General features: G+C 34.2%; 1 protein-coding gene across 1 annotated transcript; it reads left to right on the plus strand.

Annotated features, from left to right (window-relative positions):
- The first annotated feature begins 628 nt into the window (after positions 1–628).
- Positions 629–15,860, plus strand: LOC136805774 (zinc finger MYND domain-containing protein 10-like). Its single transcript, XM_067062330.1, has 17 exons — positions 629–738; positions 7,228–7,270; positions 7,607–7,669; positions 7,912–8,028; positions 8,173–8,226; positions 8,336–8,415; positions 8,513–8,552; positions 8,641–8,729; positions 8,842–8,882; positions 9,003–9,065; positions 9,352–9,434; positions 9,691–9,780; positions 9,860–9,985; positions 10,524–10,645; positions 10,773–10,898; positions 11,469–11,537; positions 15,343–15,860. Exons 1-16 carry the CDS (start codon positions 644–646, stop codon positions 11,530–11,532), a joined length of 1,296 nt encoding a protein of 431 aa, XP_066918431.1. The 5' UTR covers positions 629–643; the 3' UTR covers positions 11,533–11,537; positions 15,343–15,860.
- The last annotated feature ends 139 nt before the right edge of the window (positions 15,861–15,999 follow it).

The following is a 15,999-nucleotide window of genomic DNA, read 5'->3' on the forward strand; positions in this document are numbered from 1 at the left end:
TCGCTGTTCCTACCTTCTCTTATCCAAAATGAAATACAGACAAATTTGTTAGGTAGAGATAGTACAAAAATTTTAAACTCGATGATAATACTAGCCATAATTTTCATTTAATTAAGTGCCACCGCAACAGAAACAGAACTGCCATTTTACTCACTAGGGCAATACGGTCATCAAATTTGCCTTCTCCAGAGCGGTTAATAACTACCTGTGGTTCAAAAAGGGAATTCCCCATGAGAAAAGGAATATTTCCCTCAATTCAATTCCCTAAGGCAACAAATAAAAAGACAAGACAAACTGAGCTTTAAAATGGGTAATCAGATCAAAACAAATCCGTGATGATAAAACAATACGGTTAAGCTGAGAATGCTACCGGGACACTATTTAAGCGGAACTTTCCATACCGAAACTGAAAAAGATTTAGATTTATGAGATACTTACCTTTGATCTTATGATAACTTTCTTATGCGTGAAACTAGGAATGCCATCCACTCAATCCGTCGCTTCTTTTTTAGGCTCCCTGCGGTGGCAAAAATTTCTTTAGAAGCCAAAAATATTGTACCGGTAATTTACCGGATCATTTTCCGATTAGAATAGCGGATATAAGCCGGAGCTGCATTCACGAGCAACCATTCCATAAACAAATATGGCGGCCGTGCAACATGTTCTTTTATCCACCGAAGCTGAACTTCTGGTCAAAGCTCTCGACGTCAGTTCTCTGGAAAAGGTTGGAGATAAAAGGTATACTTAGAAATTCAATGACTATCAAAAGGATAACTTTTTCCCTTGGATTTATATTTCCCCTTGTCAGAGATCTTCTGCGCCAGCACGGTGGGCTTTCCAGTACACAGCACAGGTTTTCCTGGGCTGGGGGTTCCCTTTATCTCCCCATGGATTTATTATGTTTCCCTTGTCAGAGATCTCCTGCTTTCTAGGAGCTTTCCAGGTTTACCGGCAGGTTTCCTTGATCCCCCTTGGCTGGGTTTCTATTTTCTGGTATATATAGAGGTTTCTTGCATGCCACAAGCCTTTTAGCAACTCCAGAAGATTTTTCAAATTTCAATTTTTTTTAAAACCTATCCTATCTTGTAGAGCTTTGAAAAAGAAAGAAAATGAGGGGTCATAGGCCTTCAGAGGATAAGTGGTTGTAAAGATATTCAAATTTTAGTGTCAAAAATTTGACTAAAAATGTCAAAAAAAGGTTAGAAAAATAGCTTGGAAAAATTCGAAAAATGTGTCAAAAAAGAAAAAAAAGAAATTTTCCCCAGTCATGCCTCTTCAATTTTGCATATCTCTTTTTCTAGTGTAGCTAGAAACCTGAAATTTGAAGGGAAAATTCTTTGATTGCGTTAGAATATTAATATATAAAAATATTTGTAAAATATTTAGTATCAAAATAACGAAAGATATATTTTTTTGGAAAAAAGAAGACATTGCATTGTTTTATTTTAGTTTTTGAAGAAAAGTAGCTTGGGAAAAGTTGAAATGAGTCAAAAAAGGTGGTAGGACCCATTTTCAAGGTGCCTCTGGAAATGGAGGAACAAAAACTTATGAGTAAAGCAAGAATAAGTTTTTCTGAAAGGAGAAACCCCAAATGAAAAGAAAATCCATTTCGGCAGAAATAAAAACTTTTTTTTCGGACATTCCCATGCAAAAGAAGCAAAAAAGTGATAAAAACTACATGAAAATGAAAGAACTAAAAAATTAGCAAATGTGATTTTTGAATTCCTCACCCTTTTTCTGATAAACATACAAAGTTTCAGCCTTCAAATACATTTTCCTCCGTTTCCAGACACATTTGTTCATTGATAGTTGCAATTTTTTTTTCTCCCGTCGGCAAACAATTTTCAAAATGTTGCAAAACATTCTGCATTTTACCAATTTGCCGTCTAGCACGTGTCCACAGTGTTATATACCGCTGGAAAGCTAAGATCACGGGCTTTCATTTAGTAAAAAAACGGAATGCTTTAGCATACATAGAAAAAAGTTCCAAGGGTTCAAATTTTACAGAAAAATGAAACATTTGGTTTGACGTCAACGTGTAACACTTGTGGCGACAAAAACGCGTATAAAACGCGAGTGTATTGCCCTATCTACACCGTAGCAGATAAACATTTATAATGTAGCACGGGCTTTAATATTCCTAATTAGAACTAACGTGCCTAATTAGGCAGATTTTTACTTATGGCGTCATTTTGAAGCCCTCCGCCCAAATTTTGTTTTGATTTTTGGCTCAATATATCATCTTTGACCTGCTCTATCTATTGCTCATAGTTAGAATTTGCGGATTTTGTTTGTTGGTGAAGAATCTGAATTTTTAAAAAATCATATTCTTAATTAGGATTGAAAAACAAAGGGATAATCCTAATTAAGAAAGTCCGTGCGATCAAAAAAAAATTTGCTTAATTAGAATAGAACTCCTGACTGACAAGGCACAGCCGGTTTATAGGTTTTTTCCTCTGTGGTTAGTTTCTATAGATTCATCCTCTCTAGTCGCAACAACATGTCTTTCATAGAAGAACAGTAAAGTCTCTAGTGGGATTTCTGAATAGACTTTACACGCTGTCTCTGTCTCGGTAGGCCTCCAGAGGATAGGTACGCTAAGTAGCGACTCCAGAAGTCATGCAACTTTTGTTGACATCAAACCAAATGTTTCATTTTTCCGTGAACTTTGAACCCTTCGAACTTTTTTCTATGTATGCTAAAGCGTTCTTGTTTTTACCAAAAGAAAGCCCGTGATCTCCGCTTTCCAGCTGTAATATAACACTGTGGACACGGGTTAGACGGCAAATTGGTAAAATGCCGAACGTTTTGCAACATTTTTTAAATTGTTTTCCGACGGGAGATAAAAAAATTGCAACTAGCAATGAACAAATGTTTCTGGAAATGGAGGAAAATGTATTTGAAGGCTGAAACTTTGTATGTTTATCAGAAAAAGGGTGAGGAATTTAAAAATCACATTTGCTAATTTTAGTTCTTTCATTTGCATGTAGTTTTTTTTTACTTTTTTGCTTCTTTTGCATGGGAATGTCCCAAAAAAAAAATTGATTTCTTCCGAAATGGATTTTCTTTTCATTTGGGGTTTCTCCTTAAAGAAAAACTTATTCTTTACTTATAACTTTTTGTTCCTCCATTTTCAGAGGCCCCTTGAAAATGGGTCCTACCACCTTTTTTAACTCATTTCAACCTTTTCCAAGCTACTTTTCTTCAAAGACAAAAATAAAACATTGCAATGTGTTCTATTTTCAAAAAAAGATATATCTTTTGTTATTTTGATAAATATACTAAATATTTTACAAATATTTTTATATAAATAATAGTATTGTAACACCATCAAAGAATTCTCCCTCCAAATTTCAGGTCTCTAGCTACACTAGAAAAAGAGATATGCAAAATTGAAGAAGCATGACTAGAAAATTTCTTTTTTTTCTTTTTTGACACATTTTTCGAATTTTTCCAAGCTATTTTCCTAACCTTTTTTTTTACATTTTTAGTCAAATTCTTTACACTAAAATTTGAATATCTTCACAACCACTTATCCTCTGGAGGCCTTTGACCCCTCATTTTCTTTCTTTTTCAAAGCTCTACAAGATAGGATAGGTTTTTAAAAAAATTGAAATTTGAAAAATCTTCTGGAGTTGCTACGCTAGGCGAAGGGAAGTTAGGTATTAGTTTACCGTTACAATGAATTCAAAATTCGATGCGGCAAAATTTCATTATTCATTATTCATTATTTTACTAACTCTCCCACGCGCTGCAAGTGTACCTGTACTATTAAGTTATACCCCTTCGATATATATTACCCGAGGATAAAAATGCTTCTTTTCGAGGCGTGTGCCCTCATATCCTTTGTTTCACATTGGGCGCGCTGGTCCTAGGTCACTTGTTTGACAGTACACTTGTGCGGCAGCTCAGTTGTTCAACATTTTAGCAAAATTGTCGAACAACTGTATTGTCAACTAACTGGGAAGATCTGTTGTTAGACTTACCAGTCGGTTGGTTTGAAACGCAGGACGCAGGACAGGGTGTGTACATCAGTTTTAACAAAATGCTTTTTTCATGATCAATATGATGCTAACGGTGCAAGTGGATATAGATTGATATATTTTGAAAACATTAAATGCTCCAAAAGGGCTGTTTTAGAGATATGAAGAAAGTGACGTCATTTTCATCAAAAATACGAGGCAGGGGATAAAAATATTGATATAGTTATGAAATATGTACTTTTGACTGCCTTTAACGCCATTTTAATCAATTTTTGTTATCATACCCAAGGTGATGCAGGAGATATAATGAGATATGATATAGCGATTGTGAAATAGCTATTTCCCTGCCAGGAGGCTGTTTAAAGATGACATAAATATATATATATATAACACGTGTACTTTGGATATAACATATGTAACATACCAATGACATTGAAAAGATAACTTCTATTATACATGCGTGATTTGTGTGTAATATATAATAAAACACGTGGTAGGCACGTGGATAGATTTTGACCTTTAAAAAGGTTCCAGATCAACCTTCAGAATGATATTTCTAACAATTACAATTGTTTTTAAACATTCTCTTCTTTTTTTACATAAATTAAAACTGACCTGTCAGCATTGACCTGCGTCCTGTGTCCTGTGTCTTGTGTTTCGAACCAACCGCTTCCCAGTTGGTTGACGCTTACTTGTTCGACAATATATCGATATAAAAGTCAAACAACTGGGATGTCTAACAAGTAAGCGTCAAGTTGTTCAACATGTAAGTTGTTCGACAATACAGTTGTTAGACAATTATTTGTTTCCGCTCATTTTCTTCTCAAAGCTTAGATGGTAGGTACTAATCGGATTAATCTTCGCCTTCTTCGCCAAATGTATCCACGCGGAATTTTCGAGATCAGACTTTTGGGTAAACCGGGCTTGTAAATATGGTGTTTATGTGACGAAAATTGCTTTTAAATTCTACTCATGTAAATGGGTCAGTGTTTGAAGTCCGGCAAGATTTCCGGGGAAAAAGCCTATCCTGCGGTGTGCGGATCTAGGTGGGTTTGGTCTCTCCCGTAGATCTTTTTCTTGGGAAGTTGATCTTCAAATTAGTTTTCAACGTTGGCTTGGCTCCAATTTTTTCATTTATGGCTCAAATTTTAGGTAATTTCTCATAGTTTTTGAAAATATTAATTTCTATAAAAAGTGCCGGGTTATTTTTTTGTGATTCCCTTTAGAAGTTTTGCAGCACATTTATTTGCCTGCGAGTCAAGTAAACGCTATAGCGCTTTTGCAGTATTAATCTTTGATGCGCATTTCGGTGGGACGCTAATATGACTAACTGTCAAGTATGAATAACTGTTAATGGGAATCAAAATTATAAAGTGCACTTACAAACATCAATATATCAGATTTAACAAAATTAATAACGACACTGTCATCATTGACAATAAAGCAAAAGATTTTCTGTCAAGAGCCTTGTAAACATTGCAACAACCTCCATCGAAATGATCTGCCGCAGCTAAGTCTACCATTTTAGCGCGGTCCAAGGATTGAGCAGAGAACACTCACAGAACACCCGCAAGCTCCCGTGCGGGTGAAAAACTTTAATCTGTCAGTCATTTTCTCAATTGAAGAGTACGAGAAGCGATTCTAGCTTTACAATAGTGCCGCGGATCATTAGTGGATAGTATTCAATTATCATTATCCCTTTATTTTCATTCCTAGAACTTTTGCAAAAAAAAAAGGATCTTTTACTGCTCTATTCACATACTGAATTTGAAAGATCTTCTATGTGGCGTTTTTTTTGCAAATTTCAAAAAACTGATTTTTGTCCTGCTTTTGCGGGACTTTAGCTTAAGTGCTTGCATGCAGCATCTAGGCTCCAAATATACGTGTTTCCCGTAATTCTTGTATGAAGAGTTAGGTCTATACTGCCATAGATGAAAAAATTTGAGCCAAGCCAACCTTGAAAACTAATTTGAAAATCAACTTCCCAAGAAAAAGATCTACAGGGGAGACGGAACCCACCTAGATCCGCGCACCACCGGATAGGCTATTTCCTGGAAATTTTCCCGGACCTCAAACACTGACCAATTTACATGTGCGGAATTATTTTTTCTTTAGCATATAAACAAGGCCTTAAATTAAAAATTGAAGCAATGTCAGGGAATTGAATGACAAAGTTTGGTTGGTTAATATTCTGGATGCTGCACATTTGCAATAGGTCATTTTGTCTCATTTTAAGTTTTCAAGTTTTAATTAATTGTCTTGGGAACTAACTTGAACTTGATTCAGGTAACTCTCATCCTTGTTGTGGCAAATACTTCCTGTAGATGACTGATGTTGTTTTTTCTGAAAGCTTGATTTCCTAGTGTGACTAACTGACAGTCCGACCAACTGATAATTTTTTTAACTTTTCCAAATCTTTTGAGTCAGAGAGACGCAAAATTGTTGAAATTTTATCCAATTCCATAATATCCAACCCAAAACAAATATTAAGCACCTAAATAGCAGAGTCATGGCTGTATTCCTTTTTTATAAGAACACCTTAACCTGCAATTGTAGAAGTGATCTTGCAATTGAGGTGTGTGCCTTTGTGGATCCAAACTTAGGTATTTCTTTATGTTTGCGGTTTGGATTCTAGGATTGTGCGATTGCTTGAAAAATTGAGGTTTTTGGTGGGAAAATTAAACAAAGGTTCAAATTTCAGCTACCAACCGTCCGACCCATTTTTTAAGCATTTAGGACACGAACCAAACATTCAATTGGGCCTGGCCCAAAACAGAGATACCCCATTTGAAAAAAAGAAGGAAGCATGGTAGCCCATACACAAAAGGGTCACGAAAAATCAAGAAACATAAATTATTTCCATGCGAAAGTGGGTTTTAAATTTTTTTAAAGATTGACACTGTCATGATTTCCTCTCCAATATGCTAATTCCTACATTTCCCCCCTGAACATTCACTTTGGTTGTTCTTATTGAACTTCAAATAGAAATATCTTCTCAATTAAACCTAATTATGTGTATCATTCCCTAAGGGAAGGGGCATTTTAAAGAAGGAAAAGTGTTATTTATTTTAAGTAATATGGTAAGGAAGTTTCAACTGAAGCTTGTTGGTCGCAATCCTTTTAAAGCTTGGGTGTCGGTGGGGGCTTTTGAGATTTTCAGAATGTAGAAAACTAAATTCAATTGAATTACTTGGATGGTTGGTACAAAATTTATCTTCATGCTGTTATAATGTTTTTCTTTCAGATGGTGGAATAGACATGACATGTTAGAGAAGTTGAATATTCAAGTATGTTTAAAGTTTCCAAATTTAGAATCATTTTGGTTTATCCTTCTAACTTTTTATTTTGTTAGTTATAGTAAAATTTGAATGAATACCCTGGAATACCCCGCTGAACCCTGGGGTTGGGTTAATGCCAAAGCATACAAGAGGGTACAAGGGGGAGGGGTGGTCAATCTTCATCGATTCTGAGCATACATACTTTTTGAATGGTCCCAAAGAAAATTTTTAAGAATTTATGAACAAAATCCTATAAATGGGTGTATAATTCAAGAAATGCACTAAGATGAACTCTGGTTTCTATTTGAATTCTCAACATCATCTCAATTATATATCTCTTTTTAGTCAATAATGAACATTCCATCGAATTCTTGCTTCATAACTGAAAACCTGCTGACTCATGGGAAGGTAAATGTTTATTTGTAAAAATTAATTAACCACTTACTGACACTATCATCTTATGTGAAGGATTTTCTTAAAATTTGAATCCATTTAAACGTTCTAGAAAATCTTCAAAGATCTTTTTTTTTCTCTCCAGGTTTCTCTAATTCTTAGTTAGCTATTATCAAGCTGTTATCTTTATCAAATTATTAAGAAATTTTCTTGCCTTCGTGGGATTTATCAATGTTTATTTCATGGGATCATTTTAGATTTCATTGGTTATCAACGAGTTGATCACTTCAGAGATTTGGTCGGAAAGGATATTTCCTATTTTATACCATGAAATGTCACAGAAAGACCAATCCACACTTCCTGTCTATATGACTGTATGTTTTTTTGATATCATTCTTGAATACAGCAATTTACAGCTATTCTTTTGCTTTCACAATACTTTTCACTATTTTCAGCATTAGATTGAAAGTGTGATAGCTATGGTTTTCATAAAATGTTATGGTATGTTATTATTTTAGCTTTTCCATGAAGCAACTGTTGCGGGATTGGTTGAATCAGTATTCTACTACAAGGTATTTAGACTTCTTCCTGAATTTTCAAAATATACTTCTTTGTCTCATTGACACTACTATGACATTGCATAGTTTTTTTGCACATTTACACCGACATATGTTTTTTTAGGAAGTGAGTGAAGAAGCAGGAGACTTTCTGTTGGATCTTATCGATTATGCGTACCGAAAACTAACCAAACTCATTTCAAAGTACGTATCATTTCTGTATATATATGTGACTTTTTGGAACAAGCAAGTTAATTGATCAATAATGATCTGATAAGGTCTCTTGTTTTTAACATTTTAGGCAACACTGTGAAAGTATAACTCAAAAGGACCCCAAAAACGTAAGATAATTGATTTTCTTTAAGATATCTTGAATGATTACAAGAAGTAAAAATCGATGACAAGTTAACCAAAATTTGTATTTTTCAGGACTTACTGAAACAGAATGAGGATATCCAATTTACGATTGCCATGAAATGCATCTCCATAATCAAATATATATGTGATGCTATGGATAGGTAAGTGTCTTGTTTTTCTTTTACTTTTAAAACTTCTAATACAGGAGAATGGTAATCGGTATAATATCGGTAAAATATTAATTTGTTCACTCGACCTCTATTTTTTTTTCAGTATAACATTGAGTGCAATCACAAGAATTTTGAATACACATGGTATGTTAGCAATTATGAAAACATTTGATTACAGTGGCTGTATCTACTTTTGTTTTTATGAATCAGTTTTTTTCTTGATTAGGCATCATATTATTTATTGAACATAAACTTCTGTTGTAGACTTTCCGTACCTGCTGAGTCAATTGATTGATCTTGCTCCTTGGAAAAAGAGAAAAGAAAACGGTGAGTTTACAAAATAATTTTTCATTCGTTAAGGGCGTCATTTAAAGTATCTGCTACAATTTGCTTACACAACATTTTTAAACAAAAAAAAACGACTTTTTCTCCTTTCGGCGCCCTGCGTGAATAAATTTGAAAAATTCTTTTGTTTATTCTATAATGTCAGCATAGAGGCGCGCCTTCTTTCAATTTCATAAAAGTATCTTCAATCGGTTCGCAATCATAGTGTTTGTGTTTTGCTTTTATTAAGTTACACAACATATCACTCTATTTTTCTTACATACCGTAGGAGAAGTGGAAATATTCACGGATAACAAATGGGTCATAGTACCAAAAGATGAAACTCACTTACTTCCAAAGATTGAGGGCCAGGTATGTCATCTTGAATATCTTATCATATCACGAGGCTGCCTCCATTTTGCAGGGTGTCTGCTGGATCTCAATAAAAAAGCCTCAAATATTCCTTGATACTGATCCTGATACCCTTTTTTGTAGTATTCATGTTTGTTTTGTTTTTCTTTGGAGCTTTAGAAAGTGTTCTATCTATAAGTCTTGAAAACTTTGAATCTAGTGTAAAAACTTTCGTATGCGCCCTGTTTTAGTTTCTTATGCTTGTACTCTTTCTTAGGTTTGGTTGACACTTTATCAATTGCTTTTACATCCAGAAGCACAAAGAAAATATGAATACAACCTTCATCGGAAAACACAACTATTAAAGGTAAGAAATTACAGTTCTACCGTTAATTTTCTAAAGTCATTAAAGCAGATTGTAATTTTTATTGTTTTATATTTGATAGCTTCGAAGGTACCTGCACGAACTATTGTTGGATCAGTTGCCGTATCTGTCAGAAGTTCAACGATTTCTTGAGAACCTGTCGGTGATGGACCCACCTCCCTCTAAGCAAGACCTCATCATTGAACAGGTTTTTCCTTTTCCTCTCACATTATCTCACCTTGCAAATACACCATTCTTAAGATGGAAAATGCGATAGCGATAAGTGAGAGTCCAAAAAAATGGATTGTCATTTGAAATGATATTTGATAATGGGCTTTTCCAGAAAAAAAATTTACCCCCACTGTTGAGGATATTGATTTTTCGAAGTATTGAACCCCCTGGATATCCTACTTTATTAGTAAAGACCTCTTGGATATCCACTCTTATGAAGATGCTTACCCCTGGCCCTGGATATCGTATTTTTTACTTGAAAAGACACTTTACCCCCTGGATATCCGCTCCCTTATAGATATTTAACCACCTGGATATCCACTTTTGAACAAAAATCGTTAACCCCCTGGATATCCCATATCCTCAACAAGGGGGGAACGGACTATTTCTGGAAAAGCCCAATATGGTGGTAATACTCAAAATGTGAAGTTTCGTCTGGTCATCCAAAAATACAAACTTGAACTAGAATCTCTCTGACTTCCTTGTGACTTTCTTTTGTTCATTTCTCTGATAAGATTCCGGAAGTCCGTAACAAACTGGAGAGAATGTACGAAGGACGATGGAACAAGATTGCCAAAACACAACTTCAACAAAATTTCACCATGAGCAGTAAAGATATGAAAGAGCATGCGCAAAGGTTTGTTTTGGGAACTTTTTTATCCTGTATGAAACTAACTGCGTGCTCAGCCTGTATCCACGCTACTTCATAAACTAGTAAAAAGATTATTTGGAAAAGTAAAATTCTGATTTTTATGAATTGTCAGATTGGCTGCAACATATGATTTAGACATTCTTGAGAGTCTGATTGATGAGGCGCCAACTTGTTCAAATTGTCAAAACGAAGCAACAAAGAGGTGCTCAAGGTGTCAAAATGAGTGGTACTGCTCACGGTAGGTAGAATCACGTTCTTTGACGTCAATCAGTGGAGCAGATTAGATGGTTTTGCACAATAGTGTGTTTTCCCCAGTTTTAACCTGTAGGACCCTAAATAGCGAATAAGATGCGTCACTACATCTCTATTTTGTTTTACTCTTTCAATGTTTCATTCAGACTGGCCCCTTTTCTTTTACAAGAATTCTACTTCGTGGTATTCTAAATTTAGAAAAAGTAGTTTGGTTTTCTTTTGGAAAGATGGTTTCTTTTTTACATTGTCCTCGAACGCAATAAAAATCGGATTCTGAATAAATTGTTATTTTACGAAGAGTTTCTATTTCTTCTCCGTCATACTGTGAAAATGTCTCTTTGTGTTTTCACCAAATAAAAAGGAGCAAACACTCATCACTTTGCTTTGATCAGGGATATTGGTAGCAAAATTACCAATCGGTACGGTGCACAATAAGAAACCCATTTCACTCCAAACGAATGTGTACGTGTGATTATTAAATTGTTTCATTGGAAAACGAATCATTTGTAAACCGCTTTTGAAAGGGAATTTCTCATTGTGTTTTTATTTTCTTTAGACCATGTCAAGTGAAACATTGGTCCAAACATAAAGAACTGTGTAACATATTGTCAGCTAAATAATACAGGTAGGATTTAGTTGTTTTTCTTCTTCGACAAAATTTAAGCCAATTTGCCGCTCTATTGATGTCTCCAACCCACGAAATCCATTTGTCGAAAATTCTGAAGATTCTCTCCATCTCTTAATTGATGTAGATTTTTCACTTTTCATTTTCTTGTTTTCTAATGATCTTTGAAACCACAGTAGGTCTTGTATTTTGGTGACTTTTCCGTGTTTTCTCTTCTCTCCTCTCCTCTCCTTATGACTTTAATTCAAACAGTCTTCTTATCAAAACTTCAATTCTTCGCTCCCATGATTTGCATAAAGATTTATTGGTTTTAACTTTAAGACATGATTTTATCTCTATATGGTCGAGATTTTCTGGTAGCTAATATCAATATTAAGGTTGGTTTTGCTTTTTTGTTTGTCGTGCTGCAGCTCACTACAGTATTTGGTGAATCTGTCATTTTTACATTGTTATCAAACTAAATGTTGAAAAAAGCAATGCATCAAACTCTTGAACCATTACTATTTATATTTTAATAAGTCGTTTTCTACAAAACCTTTTTTGGAGCCGATATTTAGTCTAAAATCAAAACCTTTGATACGAATTCGCAAGTTTTTCCAATAAAATTTACTTAGATAATTAATGAAATTTACCCATTTGAATTGATTTAAACCACTAACGTTTTGCTATTATTTTTTATCAGTGATTCTTGGTTGAAAAAGGTGGGCAAAGAGTCGTTCTAATGTGATTTGATAAGTTATCTTCTAGAGCTGTCTATCTTCATTCGCCGATGCGGTTTTGATTTTCTTAAATGACGTTTTACATTTTAAAATCACATTTATCTTAATTCAGCTCTTAATTCATAGCTTTTATTATTTATCGTGAGGATTATCTAAATTGTCACATCTTTATATGAACCTCGCTGGGCTTTTTCTCGACACAAAATCTTCAGAAATTTTCGTGGATGTTTTTGGAAATTTTTTAAATGCACTTCAATTCATCATGGATATTCTTAACTTTTTGGAGAAATCGTCCTAAAATATTTATTCTGCATTCTTAGGTTATAGTCTAAATTCAAACTAGATTTAATATGTAATACATACGTCTAAACCATAAAATAACATTTTGGTGAAAGTGTTGAGATAATTGGCAATTTACAGTTAAAAATGCTCTGAAATGGCATTTTTAGGGTTTATTTACTAAATTCCATGATGGCGATATTCTTAGCATATTCTTAAGTTTTTGGCCAATTTTATCAAGAATATTCTTATAAAAGAAAAGCGTGTATACTGTTCGACGAAGAAAAAATATTACCTAGCGTGAAGGGAAATGGAATATTATAATATGGGAATGCGTGAAAAGGGGGTTGACGAGAATTCTTTGCTTTACTCAGGAGAGAAGGTTTTATCTCTTTGTTATGAAGCAAAATAATTCAGCGGGCAGAATTGAAAAAGGAGATCCTAATTATCTGAATTATTTCGCCGCCTGTTTACTTTATATGAATCACCATGGTAACACGAGAGAGAAAATCTTCTACTCCATTTTCTGTTGACTCTTCATGTTAACATTTCAAATTTTCCAGTCAAAAACAAAGTTGCCATTATTTCTTTTTCTTTTCATCATGTACCATATTTGGGAGGTATTAAATTGCTCTTTCCCACGTCAAAGATATTTTAGTCCTTTGTTGGAATTACACGCATTTGAGTAATTTTTGAAAATACGAAACGAAAACTATCTTGCGTAATTGTTCTTCGTATTTCAGATTGCGACATAATGATTTATCAGTCTTAAAAACGTGAAACCTGGCTGTTATTTCTCATAATCCTCCTTTTTCTATCGGGTTTTCTTCATTTTGTTGCAAGAACTTTTGAAGAATATTTTGGTTTTGGCAAGTTCGTTGCAGCCTTCCATTTTGTAACATTTTATGTTAATGGTTTTCCTTTTTTGATTATTGAGCGATGATTTTCCACTGGTCCCAAAAATTTACTTTAAATTGAAAGATTTAACGTGATTAAATGATTATGGCTATTGAAATAGAAATCTTCCTTTCTTTTTAAGGCCATCCAATGTACTTCCCATGGAGTCTTTGAATGAAAATCTCATCCTTAATACTCTTCATTAGAAGTTCTTTACGAAATCCAATTTTCCCATTTTGTAATTTCAAATCTCCATGCTAACAATAAACCTAAAGCCTAACATATTCATTTACTATCACTTTTATCCTTTTCCCCTTAAATCTTTAATTAATTTGATTTTTCATAAAATTTCTTGTATTTAATTTGATATGATGTTATGCTGGTCTCGAATATCACCGAAAACCCGGCATATGAAACTAAATGGTTGCGGAAAAATCTCATTGAGCTAACTTCTGCGTAAATATTTTTTTTTTCGTTCGATCGTTTAACTTTTAAACGACACAATGTTGTAGACTTGAACTATTCTTCTTGGTCAAGTCATTCGAAATGAATTTCTTGGTGACTCAGATAGAATTTCATTGACTTGAATTCTTTGATTACATAATATTGTGAACGTTTTTTAGTGATTTTTTCATCATAAAAGTTTATCAGATAAAATGAATTAGCCTCGGCAAAATCTTTATAATTTTAAAGTTCTTTCTATCAAATAAAATCATTAAGCCGAGCCATTGGGCTATTGTTATTGTAAAATGTCTTATTAGAATTTTACCAAACGATCATTGCTTCAGTAGTTATTCCCCTCTCTGTACATGTAGGTAAAAAGTTGATTGTTTGGTCATTCTCTGAAACCATCTGAAAGAAGTGGCAAGCAAAGTACTTTCTTAATCATCCAATAATTGTTTCATTTCCATTTTGGTTGAAGTGTTTTTTCAAGTGCGTCATCTGTTCTGTGAATGGGATTATTTAATTGATTAGAAACTGTATTTTCATATTTTCTGCAGTTGGGGGTGTCAAAGGAAGTGTTTCTGTATGATTCTGCAATTTCCAGTACTGGCTCCTAAACAATTCGAATAGCTGCGAATAGTGAAATTGTTTGATACTTTTCATCTTTACCTTTGAGAGATAATAGAAGCATGTTCTTTCGATTCGCAGATATTCGGGTTGGCTTTTGGTTTGGTTATCTATTTTTATTATCAAAGGGCGAAAGGAAATCATAGTATATCTGCTTTCCTGAATCCTTTTCACTTTGAACTCGCTGATAAACGGAGATTTTTATGATCTCTTTAAAAAAGACCAAGTTAAACGAATCGACTGGTTAGCTCTTTGCTTTGATGAAATCCTCATACGAAATTGTTTCATCTTTCGAATTTTCGTAAGGCGGAATTGTTTGGATATTGCTGGTTGTTGTTACAATTCATATTTAAGGTGTCATGCAGCTTTCATCCATCATCCACACTTTCCCTTTATTATCCTAGTTTTTATTTTTTCTTCAAACCAAAAAGTAAAAATGTTCGCTTTTGGGACTTACATCAGGCTTCCTCGGTTTCTTTTTTTTACGTTTACTCGCTAACTTGGTTATGCATATCACACAGATGGCTTAAGTATGTACACCAAGTAGGCTTTTGAATTGTGGTTTCATTCTTTGATATCGCTGACCGATAATCCAATATCCATTGATGTCGAATGAAGATAAGTAGGAGAAACTTCCATCCAAATTCATCATTTTTGATTACTTTTATTTGTGGAAGGGGGTGCACAAAATTGCTAATGAATTGTCTAATGACAGTGTATTTTGAGAAAAAGGAACTACTTTTTTCGATCAATTGTTTGTTCCATTAAAATTTCCAACCTTTATAAAGATTTTTTATTTGGACAACTGTAATCTATAATTTATTTTCCTTTTTTTACAGCAAATTGAAAGAAAGAATGCATAACTCTGGATGCTGACCAGCCTACAACATCGACTGCCAAGAAGAGAAGGATGTCTTCAACAGCTTCCGCTTTAACAATCACACTTTTCGTTTTACACAGTATTGCTATTACGCTTCATTGTCTTGGAATATATTTGCTGAGTCATCAAATCAAGAAAGACCGCTCTCACCAGGTCCCTATTATGATGAACTTGAGTATCGCGGAGATTTTCATGGGATTGTTCGATGTGGCGTATAATATCATGATCGGTGAGGGAGTGACGAAGGATATAACTGATTATTTCTACACAGTGCAATGTTGTTGTTTTGTCATCTCCTGTTTTCTTATATTGACCGTTTTGACGCTAGACAGATTTTTTGAAGTGTATTTAAACATTACATACCCGATATATTTCACCAAAAGAGTGGTTCATATCTGTTTGTTTTGTTGTTGGGCTATTGGCTTCTCGCTGGGTATTATTTTATGTTCGTTGAAATACGCCATAGGAATCAACACACTGGATGTCGTTTTCCGTTTCCTATTCCCGCTTTTCGAACTGTTTTTCTTCGTGTCGGCTGTCGTCACTTACTCGTACATTTACTCAAAGTTCCGCAGATTGTCACGTGACCCCAACTTGAATTCGAAGAACACGTTAA

Source organism: Clytia hemisphaerica, unplaced genomic scaffold (assembly GCF_902728285.1).
Source record: "Clytia hemisphaerica strain Z4C2 unplaced genomic scaffold, Clytia hemisphaerica genome assembly, whole genome shotgun sequence".
In the NCBI taxonomy this organism is placed as follows: domain Eukaryota; kingdom Metazoa; phylum Cnidaria; class Hydrozoa; order Leptothecata; family Clytiidae; genus Clytia; species Clytia hemisphaerica.